The following is a 12189-nucleotide window of genomic DNA, read 5'->3' as shown; positions in this document are numbered from 1 at the left end:
TTTTATTTCTAATTAGCAGGCTGGATTTTTTTTTTTCAAATTCTGAGTTTTGCTATTATTTCAAGTGAGATTTCTTTCAAATATGTCATTACGACACATCTTATTGGAAGAATTTTGTAAAGAATTTATACTCAGAAACTCCATGAAAAATAAAGTTATGAAAATAAACTCCCATAAAAATAAAGCCTGAATATTTATCCTACTGAGGTACCAATTACATTTGAATTCATTTGAATCTCATAAAGGAATAAGTACAAAAATTCAGCAGGAAAGTGAAAGAAATTTACTTAACCCAGAAACTAATCAGAACTTAATCCAAAAAGTAATAGAAAATTTAAAAAAAAATAAAACCTCCAAGGATAAACTGTAGCACCTGCACACTGTTGTACTCTGGACGAGATGATGTCGATTCGAAAGAAACCATGAGCAGAAAAACAGAGAGGAAAGGAAAATGGCATTTGAACTCTTGCTTGTAGTAAGCTTCGTAAGGATGATCGCATGCTATTCATGTAGGAACTTTAATAAATTCAGAAAAATCTAATTTAAAATCACTTGTAAAATACCCGTATTTCAAGAGTGGATGTATTAACATTTCACTTTCTGAACATTGCGAGTGTGCACGTGTTCTTCCAACCAATATGCACGGAGTGCGTGAATTTGCAGTGATCAAAGTACACAAAGATCCCTGTGTGGAGGAAGGATTATGTACATATAAAAGCTGGAGTCTACGCTATAGAGATGTTTTACGTCTTTTTATCTCTTTTAGTATAAGGATTATATCTGTCAATTTATTTATCTAAACAGATATAGATATAAAAACAAACCAACAAAAGAGTTAAAGTATGATCATCTGGTGAATAAGATATATACCTCTTTTAAAGGCTGTGTATTAGAATTATGGGCTTCCCTTGTAGCTCATGGAGAAGGCAATGGCAACTGACTCCAGTGTTCTTGCCTAGAGAATCCCAGGGACGGGGGAGCCTGGTGGGCTGCCGTCTATGGGGTCGCACAGTCGGACAGAACTGAAGCGACTTAGCAGCAGCAGCAGCTCATAGCTCAGACAGTAAAGAATCCACTTGCAATGCAGAAGACCTGGGTTTGATCCCTATAACTGAACAATAAATTGTGTTCTTATCAGATTTCAAATGCATTTGCAATTCTGGTACATTTCCAATTCCAGAATGCTATCACAATGACAAAGGCTTTTTAAAGTCTTTTCGGGAAGCAGTGTTTTGGAGTATATTTCCAATTCCAGAATGCCATCATGATGACAAAGGCTTTTAAAATTCTTTCATGAAGCAATGTTTTGGAGCTATCTTCTTTTGCATTTGGGCAGCAGAAAATAAATATACCACTTCGTTCCTGATTATGGAGACGGATTGTCTATTTCATTCCAATGAACATTTCTTTATCATTCTCACTCAGGGTCAACATGACCATTCATGAAGCAATCCAGCCTTTAACACTTGCATCCAAATAAATAAACTTAAATTATTAGTTATAATTGGAATTGACACTACAACTCTGTCTTGAGGGATGATGTGCATATTTCAAAATACACAGATTAAAGGACAAAAGAAAGTCGAAACATTTAAACACTTAAACACTTAAAAACTGGAAGAGAGGGAAAAACAATGCCCAAGCAACTCAACAGAATTAAGAGTTTTTAACTCGTTTGTCTCTGATCGATCCATGGTAGAACAACTGTTGACTTGCTTCCTTTTTCTCTCCCTGCTCTGCAGGAATGGCTCTTCTCCTGTCTTCTAGTACTGTTTGCTCACCTGTTTTCCTCTAATTTACACCAAGTTAATGACTTCCCTCAACTGCCCGCTGTGAACTTGGGACGGGTAGATAATTTTAATGATTCTGATTATATTATTGCATTTGCTCCTGAATCCAAGACCACCCAGGAGATAATGAACAAGTTGGCTTCTGCCCCTTTCATAAAAGGTATGTTTTAGGCAGTTCGTGGTAATTTCCTTATTTGCAAAATACACAAATTCATTTGCAATTTCTTTGATAAACTGTGTTCAACGTTCAAGTATCTAGATTTAATTAATATTAATTCATATTCCTCTCGAGTATCAAGGAGATTTTCTTACTGTTTACTAGTCTTCTATTGAAGAAATTTTATATTAAAAAGGTGATCCTCATTGTATTCCTTATCAAAATGAGACAGTCCAGGACCATCCAGACATATGTTTGTGAGAAGACTCTGGGAAGATTGGGAGGTGGTGACAGCGTGCGTTTTTAATCTCTTCAAATACTTCTTTTGGGTTTCCTCTGGCGCATCACCTTGCTTTGCCTGGTTCTGAGTCTGTATTCGGCTTCCCCCATGGCTCAGTGGTTAAAGAATCTGCCTGCAGTGCAGGAAGCCCAGGAGGCATGGGCTAGATCCTGCGTCAGGAAAATTCCCTGGAGGAGGGCATGGCAACCCACCCCAGTCTTCTTGCCTAGAGAATCCCACAGACAGAGGAGCTGGAGGCCTCGGTCCACGAGGTCACACAGAGTCGGACACGACTCCGCACGAGCCCCAGTCGGGGTTGGTCTGTCTCTGGTGCTCCCACGCGTGCCCGCCTCTGTTGGCCAAGACGGAGTCTAGCGATGAGGCCTATGGGAAGGCTGACGTCACTCCCTTTTGACCTCCCAGGAGCCTACCCATGCATGTGTAGTCAGGAGGGTCTCCCTGAGCTCAGGAATGAGGAATCTGCAGTCTCTTATCTCATACGCAGACAGGACTCTGCTTCTCCTCGCTCCTGTTGCTTTGGAGAGGCTGTCTCCACTGCTCCAGCGGGGGCCCATCCATCTCCTGCCTCAAAACCAAGGGCAGCGTGTCCAACAAAACTAGGTGACAAGGCTGCGACCTCAGAATGGCAGGGGTAGGGGTAGGGTCTCTGATGGACCCGAGGAGAGAACAGGGACCCTGTCAGAGGACAGCAGCAGCCCCTGCAGAGCAGAGGGGCCAAGGCTGGGGCAGTGAGGCTGCCCCAAACCGCAGCCACAGCGCTGCCTCTGGACCACACAGAGAGCTCAGCCGCTGTCCCCTCCTCTCACTCGGCAGGAAGGACCATCTCGGGCTGGCCTGATGAGCAGAGCATGGGTGAGCTGGAGCTAAACTATTCTACAGACGCGGTGAGAGTCATCTTTAACGACGCCTTCTCATACCATTTGAAGTTTCTGTGGGGACATAGAATCCCCACGGTGAAGGAGCACAGAGACCATTCAGGTAACCTTCCTATTGGAAAAAAAAAATCTATTTTTTGCTATATTGTCATTAGCCACAGGGAGGCCTATGTGACAGTAGATGTCTACTGTCTACAAACATATACAACATAAAGTTTAATTTCTGAACATACGTGAGATTCATTCTTATTAAATAAAGCCTATGATCTTAAGTGTATTTTTTTAAGAAATTATATTGCTATCATTCCTATGCTACTTCTAAATAAAACCTCAAGAAAAGGCTCTTGCTCAGTGATTTCCAGTCATTAAAAAAAGTAGTGCTTTATTGGCACAAGCAACAGAAGAACAAAACAACAAAAATTCTCAACTAATGGAGAGAATGGATGATAAGATTTAATGAAAAGTTGTTGAGAGCGGGTCTTAAGAACATTGGTAAAGCATGTCTGGTATATTCTCCTTGGGTGAACTCCCCTGAGAACACTTACCATCCATTATATTATTGTGGACCAGGAGTGTATTTTGGAACTTTTGAAATTCTGATTTTCCCTGTATCCCAGACTACCCTATCTCATCATAATAGGTGTTTTCTTTTTTTATTTTTTTCCCCCTAAAGCTCATTGTCAAGTACTGGATGAAAGTGTCATTTGTGAAGGTTCTTTGTTCTGGGAGAAAGGCTTTGTAGCGTTTCAAGCCGCTATCAATGCCGCCATCATAGAAGTGAGTATTGAGTTCAAAGAAACTAACTGCTTTGAAAATCTGGTTTTCATAGAGGGTGATCGAATCAATCTGTCATTTAATTAATTCAGTCACTTGATATGGAACAACACTCTGAGTAATTACTCTGCCTAAACCTTACACCGAGCACTGAGGATTAAGAAAGAAGTAGAACGCAGGCACCTTTCTCCAGGGATCCTGGATCATGGGGGAGAGAAATATGAATAAATAGTTGTAGTGAGAGTTCCGGCTCTGTCATGGAACGGAAGTGATGGTGAGGCAGGCCACGGGCAGAGGAGTCTCTGGTGAGATGTATCAGAGAAGACTTACTAACCAAAGTGAGACCGCAGAGGTGACTTCACATGTGTGTAGAATTTTATTCACTGAAGATACTAAGTGAGGATATTCTAAGGAATTGAGACAAAATCTAGTATATTCCAGGATTTACAAGGGGATGAATCATGATGGACATACATATACAGTAAACGTGGAGGTAATGCACATAACTTCTATAATTGAGACCAAATGCACGAGGCTGTAATTAGCTTAATGCTAACACTGTGCTCATCCATGTCTTTCTTTAGATCACAACGAATCACTCGGTGATGGAAAAACTGATGTCAGTGACTGGTATAAATATGAAGATACTACCTTTTGTTGCCCAAGCAGGAGTTATGACTGATGTTTTCATTTTCTTCTGCGTTATTTCTTTTTCTGCCTTCATATACTACGTATCAGTCAGTGTTACACAAGAAAGACAGTTCATGAAGCCGCTGATGGCGGTGATGGGACTTCGAGAGTCAGCCTTCTGGTAAACCCCATGGCTACGATCCATCCTGCAACACAGAGAGAACAAGTTAGCTGGTCGGACCCCCTAGACCTGAAAAGTGTCATATTTAAACCTGACGCTGTCATGAAGTAGTGCCTTGCGTAGGAATGGTTGAATGGGCCTGTAGGTTCCATTACAAACCGGTGGCCACATTAAACGCATAAAATACAGCACTTCATTTAATTATCTTATTATTTTTTCAGCAGAGGATAAGGAAGTTTAAACAAAATAAGTAACTACCTTCAGGGTCAGATAGGTACAGTATAGCAGAGAAAGCTTAAACCAGCTTCACAGAAGGGGAGAGTTTATTCTTTCCCTTATAAAGAAGCTTTCTTCCTGATTCTTTGAAATCAATCGCAAAAAAATAATAAATAAAAAGACAAACAAGACTTATCTTCATTTCCATCTAAATACGTGTATCTATCTATATCCAACGTCTGTGTGTATAAACGTCGTTCAGTCTATATCTAGTCATCTGTGTCAGGGGCTGGCAAACGGGTCCATTTGTTTTTACAAAACGAGGAACGATTGGAGGCAAAAGGAGAAGAGGGCAGCGGAGGATGAGATGGTCGGATGGCATCGCCGAGACAGCAGATGTGAATCTGAGCGAACTCCAGGAGACAGCGAAGCAGAGGGAAGCCTGGCATGCTGCTGTCCAGGGAGTCACAGAGAGTCCGTCGTAACTTAGCCACTGAGCAGCAACAACAAAACTAGGAATGGCTTTCACCCAGGTTTGAAAAAAAATCATAAAACAATAATATTTTATGGCACCAAATCTTTATATGAATTCAAATTTCAGCATCTACAAATAATACATTTTTGGTGAAACACAGCCGTGGCCAAACTGTTGTGTTACGAAGGCAGTACCGTAGGAGCCGCAGGGACTGTGGTCTGAAAAGCCTGAAATAGTTACTATCTGGCTCTTCAGAGGAAACGTTTGCTGGTCCCTGCTTCATCACCTGTTTTGTTTGTTTTGGTTTTGGTTCCATGATGTTTATGTAATTACTGAAAGAGGAAGTCCAGAACTGACAAATCAATCATCACAAATGCCTTCCATTGGAAACCTCTCCCATTTACTCTTGTTACAATATCCAGCTTTGTTGTTGTTCAGTCGCTCAGTCGTGTCCGACTCTCTGTGACCTCATGGACTGCAACACACCAGGCTCCTCTGTCCTCCACTCTCTCCCAGAGTTTGCTCAAACTCATGTCCCTTGACTCAGTGATGCCATCCAACCGTCTCATCCTCTGTCACCCCCTTCTCTTCCTGCCCTCAATCTTTCCCAGCACCAGGGTCTTTTCCACTGAGTTGGCTTTTTGCATCAGGTGGCCAAAATATTGGAGCTTCAGCTTCAGCATCAGTCCTTCCAATGAATATTCAGGGTTGAATCACCTTTAGGATGGACTGGTTTGATCTCCAGTTTATTTGTCTTATTTTGAAATCAGCCGCCTATTTTACCCATTAACTTGTTTTATTGCTACCTTCTCCAGTAGAAGATGAAACTCAGGGGCAGAGAAGTTTTCTGACTTACAAGATGTTGAGTTCCCTTTACTCTTGGTAAACGGCAAGCTTCACAAGAAAGCTGCTGAAAAATGAACGAATTGAGGGATGAAACAGCAGCGCTTTGAACTGATGCTTACTTTCTATGCCAGGCTGTCCTGGGGTTTGATGTACACGGGCTTCATCTCTATCACGGCCACTCTGATGGCTCTTATAGTGACATATGCCCCGGTCGTCATCCTGACTGGCTTCACGGTGGTCTTCACCCTCTTTCTCCTCTACGGCCTATCTTTGGTGAGTTGGTGAATTCTCTCTCTCTCTCTGAACTCTTGCTCAGAGAAGACTACCAGTCATTTCTCACTGATCCTGATCACATATCCTCTGTTCTGTTTGCAATATTTGAGTCGTTGCATGAGAGAGTATCTAGAGGTTGGGGGCAATGATGAAATATACTTCTGCAGGATGAAATTCTTTTCTATTATGCCTCTGATGATTCCCAGCGGATTGTGGACCACCCGGAGTCTTCCTCTCCTTTCAGATAACGTTAGCTTTCCTGACGAGCGTGTTGGTGAAGAAACCCTTCCTTACGGGTCTGGTGGTCTTCCTCCTCACTGTCTTCTGGGGGGGCCTGGGATTCACAGCTTTGTACAGACACCTTCCTGCGGCTTTGGAGTGGACCTTATGTCTTCTTAGCCCCTTTGCTTTCACTGCTGGACTGGCCCAGGTAAGAGTTCATGAGACTATTTCACTATTTCACTTATTATGTGTGTTAATCACTCAGTCGTGTCCAGCTCCTCTGTCCATGGAATTCTCCAGGCCAGAATACTGGAGTGGGGAGCCGTTCCCTTCTCCAGGGGATCTTCCCAACCCAGGGATTAAAGCCAGGTCTCCCGCAATGCAGGCAGATTCTTTATAGTCTGAGCCACCAGGGAAGCGACTAAGCACGTTATGATGTTGTAACTAGAATTACATTTTCTGAGAGGAGGTCAGTCTTGTGTAGAACTAGCCAATCAAGAAATAAAAATGTGCTCTAGGATATCGCTGGTGGTCCCGTGGTTAAAAATCCGCCTGCCAATGCAGGGGACACGGGTTCGATCCCTGGTCTGGGAAGCTTCCACATGCTGCAGAGCGACTAAGCCCAGGAAGCACAACTGCTGAGCCTGTGCTCCAGAGCCCGCGCTCAGCAACGTGGGGGCCACTGCAGTGAGGGGCCCCGTGCGGCGGTGAGGAGGAGACCCCGCTCTGGCCACGACTAGAAAAAGCCTGCCACAGCAATGAAGACCCGGCACAGCCCCGAATACATAAATAAGTGAAGCTTAACAATGTCTCTAGGGAGTTACTGGTTTTCAAATACTGCTGATAACATGAAGGGTCATGCTTCCTGAGCATTAAATGAAATAAACGTTCTTTGGGGGACAGCCCTATAAAAGTAAAAGCTGACCACACCAGCAATGGGGTGTCAGTCTATATTAATCAGATCTAAAAGAAAATGGATAACGCTGAGAGAGAGAAAGAAAAACCTTTCCTGTCTTTTCAATCTGCACCTTCACAAAAGCAAATGAGAATTTTAACCTTTAGTATGTCACGTGAGTTATCTAGGGGGAATGGAAAAACCTTCCCAGGTGGCACAGTGATACAGAATCAGTCTGTACTGCAGGAGACACAAGAGACATGGGTTTGATTCCTGGTTAGGGAAGATCCCCTGGAGGAGGAAATGGCAACCCACTCTAGTATTCTTGCCTGGAAAATTCCATGGACAGAGGAGCCTGGCAGGCTACAGTCCATGGGGCCACAAACACCTCTACTAAGAAATTATGCTTCCGTCTTCTGCCTGACTGCAAACGTACTTCAGCCCTCTCCCTTTCACTCTCAAATAGCGTCCCCCCTCTAGAACTGCCCCCTCTCCTCCACCGTCAGCCTCATGAAGCCCCCAGGCAGCCCTGCTCCAGTATCAGCTTCCTGGTTTTCACTTCTGCCTGGAGGACGTATCTGTTGCAGAGCGTGGCCTTCTAAACTCTGAGTACCACCTTCACTTACTCCGTGAATTGCTTTGTGGTTAGATGGTTTCCTTCCTGTATCTTCCAACAGATTAGAGCTCTATGAAGACAGAATCATGTTTCATTTATCTTTTCAATTCCAATGTCTAGCAGAAATAAGACAATAATAACTTTTAATGCTCTGGCATCCTTTTTCAATTCCACACATGTATCTTTTTTTTTTCCAGCTTATCCATTTGGACTACGACATGAATTCTAACATCCATTCAGATTCTCCAGACGACCAGTACCTCATAATAGCTACTATTTTCATGCTGGTTTTTGATGCTCTTCTCTATTTGGTATTGACATTGTATTTGGACAGAATTTTGCCCAGTAAGTAGTAACATGATTGCAATTCAACACAATTTCATTTCTATTTCTTTAAAATAACTGTCTGCAACATCTTAGATATAAATTATCAAGCATTCCCCCTCCTCCACCAAAGTTTCTAAAATAAGCCATAGCAGTATTCTGCATTTAATACCACTTTCTAAGATCTTGTTGGACCATAACATTTTAGCTGGTTTCTTTAAGAAAAAGGCCCTTATAGATTAAGGATAATTTCTAGATCAAGGATAATAGACCCAGGATAACTACACTGTTAGGGCTTGTCTCAGAACCGGCCAAAGAATGCTAGTTCCTAACGCTGGGTCTGAGGAATCCCTAAACCTTCCCAGACGGGTTGCACTGTCTTCTGGCCGCTCTAGCGCTCAAGGCGGTGACTGACCCAGTGCTTCCTTACTGCCCGTTCATGTAGCTGAATACGGACGTCAGCAGCCTCCCTGGTTTTTCCTCAAGTCCTCTTCTTGGTTCCAACGCCGAAGGGCTGATCGTGCGGCCCTCGAGAATGACATCGATCCAGATTCTCCACCCAATGACTCCTTTGAACCAGTGTCTGCAGAATTCCACGGGAAAGAAGCCGTCAGGTAATGAAAATACCATGTGGGGCTGAAATGGAGAGCAGGTCCGAGAGCAGAGCTCTATCGGGCAAGGTCGCAGGGACAGAGTGCCTCTCAGTGCCTCTGTGTACCCACCCTGCCAGGATGCTACACTCGTGAAAGACTACACTCGTTTTGGGGGGCCACACCGCTACGCAGCTTACACGACCTTAGTTCCTCACCGAGCAGGGGAACTCAGCGGGGAAAGCTCCAGGTCCTAACCGCCGGACTGCCTGGGAATTCCCAAGGCTAGCCTCGCTCTTAACAGCACTGTCTTATCTTGTCCGCATTTGCTTTTACTAAAATCTTACAACAGGACGACATCCGTCAGCGAAGTGATAGCCTTCGTATTTCCGTTTTCGTCATCACCTCTCTTTTCTTTTGCCTTGTTTTCTCTGTCCTTTCCCTTTACGACAGACACAGTCCTCATCTTTGTTATTCCGAGCCCCCTTTTCTCTGCAATTCACTTTATCTCTCGTCTTTTGCTTCCTGATTAATAAGACCAGAAGGGAGCAGCAAGAGATACAGACAAGGGGAGACGGAAGGAAACCCAAGCCAGGGGCCCTCTGGCACATCTATCTTCCCTCTGAGATAATATGTGTGCTGCAGTCAATCCTGACGGCTCCATTTCCAAACCACCAGAAGCACCTAAACTCCCTGGATCTCTGCTCAAAATTTGCCCATCTATGTCGCCTTTGTCTCACACCTAAACAAAACCCTTCTGGTCCACTGCCTCCACTAGCCTATTTTAACTCTGAACATTTATGATACATACAGTCTCTAAATAGTAACTTTTGAAAACAAGGGTCCAGTATGAACACACACCAAAGAGTGGCGTTCTCTCACTCCTGGTGTACCAGGACTGTTTCATCGAGAATCGTGACCTCCCTGCAAACTGGAATTTTTACGTCCTTTCCGAGGTCTGGGCCAGAATTAGGGGCCATCAGAGGACGCGTAGAAAGTCCTAAATGCTCAGGAGGCATTTTGTCTTCCCCAGTGGGCAGGGAGCAGGGTTTTGATGATTTGTGAGTTACAGTTAGCCAGAGCAGCTCTATGCTCTGGGAAAAACATCCCCAGAATGAACAGAGGGTTTGGCGGCAGACAACCTCACATATTTGATCATGAGATAGTTTAGGAGTTTGAGCTATGAATTGGCAACCCTGGGCTATAGGTCTTGCTCCATGGCTTTGCCCTGTGCTGCAAACAACAGGTTGTGTGTGTGTGTGTGTGTGTGTGTGTGTGTGTCAGCCGCTCAGTTGTGTCTGACTCTTTGCAACCCCGTGGACTGTAGCCCACCAGGCCTCTGTCCATGGAATTCTCCAAGTAGGAATACAGGAGTGGGTTGCCATGCCCTCCTCCAAGGGATCTTCCCGACCCAGGGATCACATCTGCATCTCCTGCAATGTGTCACTAGAAGCCCCGGTGAAAAAAAGGTCATGCAGATGAAATCCACAGGACCCGGCTTAGAACGAACCTTCACTGTGCTTGAAATTTTTTTTTCTCTGTACTCTGTTTTCTTATCTTTTTCCTCTTCTCCCATCTTCTTGGGAAGTGTCTTGTCTCCCAGGCATTTTTCTTCTCTGCACACAGGATCTTCTTCACTCTACAAATCCACCACACGAGAGAGTTAATGTCATTCGCATTTTACTGCTGAGCTCAGTGAGGTTTGAGTCCACGGATGGTGTGCGTGGCACACGACTCTGTGACTTGGCCCAGGGAGGTCTGACCCCCAAAGCCGGCGTGTCTCTTTGCGGGCTCACTGCTTGCTTCTGTCCCCCACCGGAGTGCGGGTCCTCTACACGCCATCTCATCGCCCGCTTCCTCTGGGCCAGTCACTTCTCATCGTCCTCGCGGCACTCATGGACTCACGCTGCCTGCAGGGAGTGAGCTGCTCAGCGTGGGACGAGGATGGAGGCAGGCTCCGATGAGGAGCCGAGAGGTTTCTGTCCACCCGCAGACCTGCGTGAAGGAAAAGGACCTCCAGCTTTCCTGACAGCCTCGGCGGCTTGACTCAAGAGTTCTCTGTCCACCTCTACCATTCACTCAAAACGTCTTCCTCTCTTTTCAGAATAAGAAATCTTAAAAAAGCATATGGCAAAGGCAAGCACGAAAAAGTAGAAGCTTTGAAAGGTAATGAAATAGCCTCATATGTAACCTAGCGATGTGACTTAGCGACGGCCCCTCCCTGTTACACTGTCTCACCATGATTAAGAACAGATATTCCAGATACCATGACTTGCCTTTATTTGAGCACATCATGGTTTCTTCCAAGTAAACTTCAAAATCTTGTAATAATTTTAGGAAGTCGAATGCACCACTGATAGCTTATGGGTTTGAAGGATACAGGATAGCATGATACTGTTTATTTTCGACTCATGGTATTAACCCTAAAGCTGTCTTTATTATACTCAGCCTATCTTTAACGACAAGATTGCTTTCATTGAAAAAAACATTGTTAATCAGATAATAATATATATCCTGACAACACTGCATATATACAATGTGTATCATAGAATGTGCAGTTTTATTTTTTTAAGATTTTTCTGATGTGGACCGTTTTTAAAGTCTTTTTTGAGTTTGTTACATATTGCTTCTATTTTATGTTTCGGTCCTTCCACTGGGAGTCAGTGTGGGAACCTAGTTCCCTGACCTGGGATTGAACCCACACCTCCCACACTGGAAGGCAGAGTTAACCACTGAACTGCCAGGGAAGTCCCAGAAGATACCATTTTAAAGGAATGAATTTGGGGGTGCGTTTCATTTTGAGTATTGCTAGCCAAATATACAGATGCTGTGAGACTTTATAAAAATTTCAGAGACTGTAAAGTTACCATGCAGGCTCTGAGTGTCATCTTCTTGGAATAATGCCAGGCCTGGTATTGGACGTATACGAAGGCCAGATCACGGGCATCCTCGGTCACAGTGGAGCTGGGAAAACCACGCTGTTAAATATACTCAGCGGACTGTCGGCCCCAACGTCAGGTGAGA

The 12189-nt window shown here is 44.1% G+C and overlaps 1 protein-coding gene across 10 annotated transcripts in view; it reads left to right on the top strand.

Moving 5' to 3' along the window:
* The window catches only part of ABCA9 (ATP binding cassette subfamily A member 9), a 54151-nt gene that overhangs the window by 5494 nt on the left and 36468 nt on the right, over positions 1 to 12189 (top strand). For 5 of the 10 annotated variants that reach the window (XM_044938495.2, XM_044938500.2, XM_044938498.2 and 2 more), the window contains exons 3-12: positions 1743 to 1950; positions 3026 to 3226; positions 3797 to 3900; positions 4482 to 4708; positions 6377 to 6518; positions 6763 to 6948; positions 8449 to 8596; positions 9021 to 9189; positions 11270 to 11331; positions 12073 to 12183. In XM_044938495.2, coding sequence (XP_044794430.2) covers positions 1743 to 1950; positions 3026 to 3226; positions 3797 to 3900; positions 4482 to 4708; positions 6377 to 6518; positions 6763 to 6948; positions 8449 to 8596; positions 9021 to 9189; positions 11270 to 11331; positions 12073 to 12183 — 1558 coding nt within the window. The remainder of the gene's footprint in view (positions 1 to 1742; positions 1951 to 3025; positions 3227 to 3796; positions 3901 to 4481; positions 4709 to 6376; positions 6519 to 6762; positions 6949 to 8448; positions 8597 to 9020; positions 9190 to 11269; positions 11332 to 12072; positions 12184 to 12189) is intronic. The other 5 variants (XM_044938502.2, XM_044938501.2, XM_044938503.2 and 2 more) reach the window with 3 other exon arrangements.

This window comes from Bubalus bubalis, chromosome 3, assembly GCF_019923935.1.
Source record: "Bubalus bubalis isolate 160015118507 breed Murrah chromosome 3, NDDB_SH_1, whole genome shotgun sequence".
NCBI lineage: Eukaryota > Metazoa > Chordata > Mammalia > Artiodactyla > Bovidae > Bubalus > Bubalus bubalis.
The sequence above is the reverse complement of the archived record's forward strand: the minus strand, read 5'-3'. Positions and strand labels throughout refer to the sequence as shown.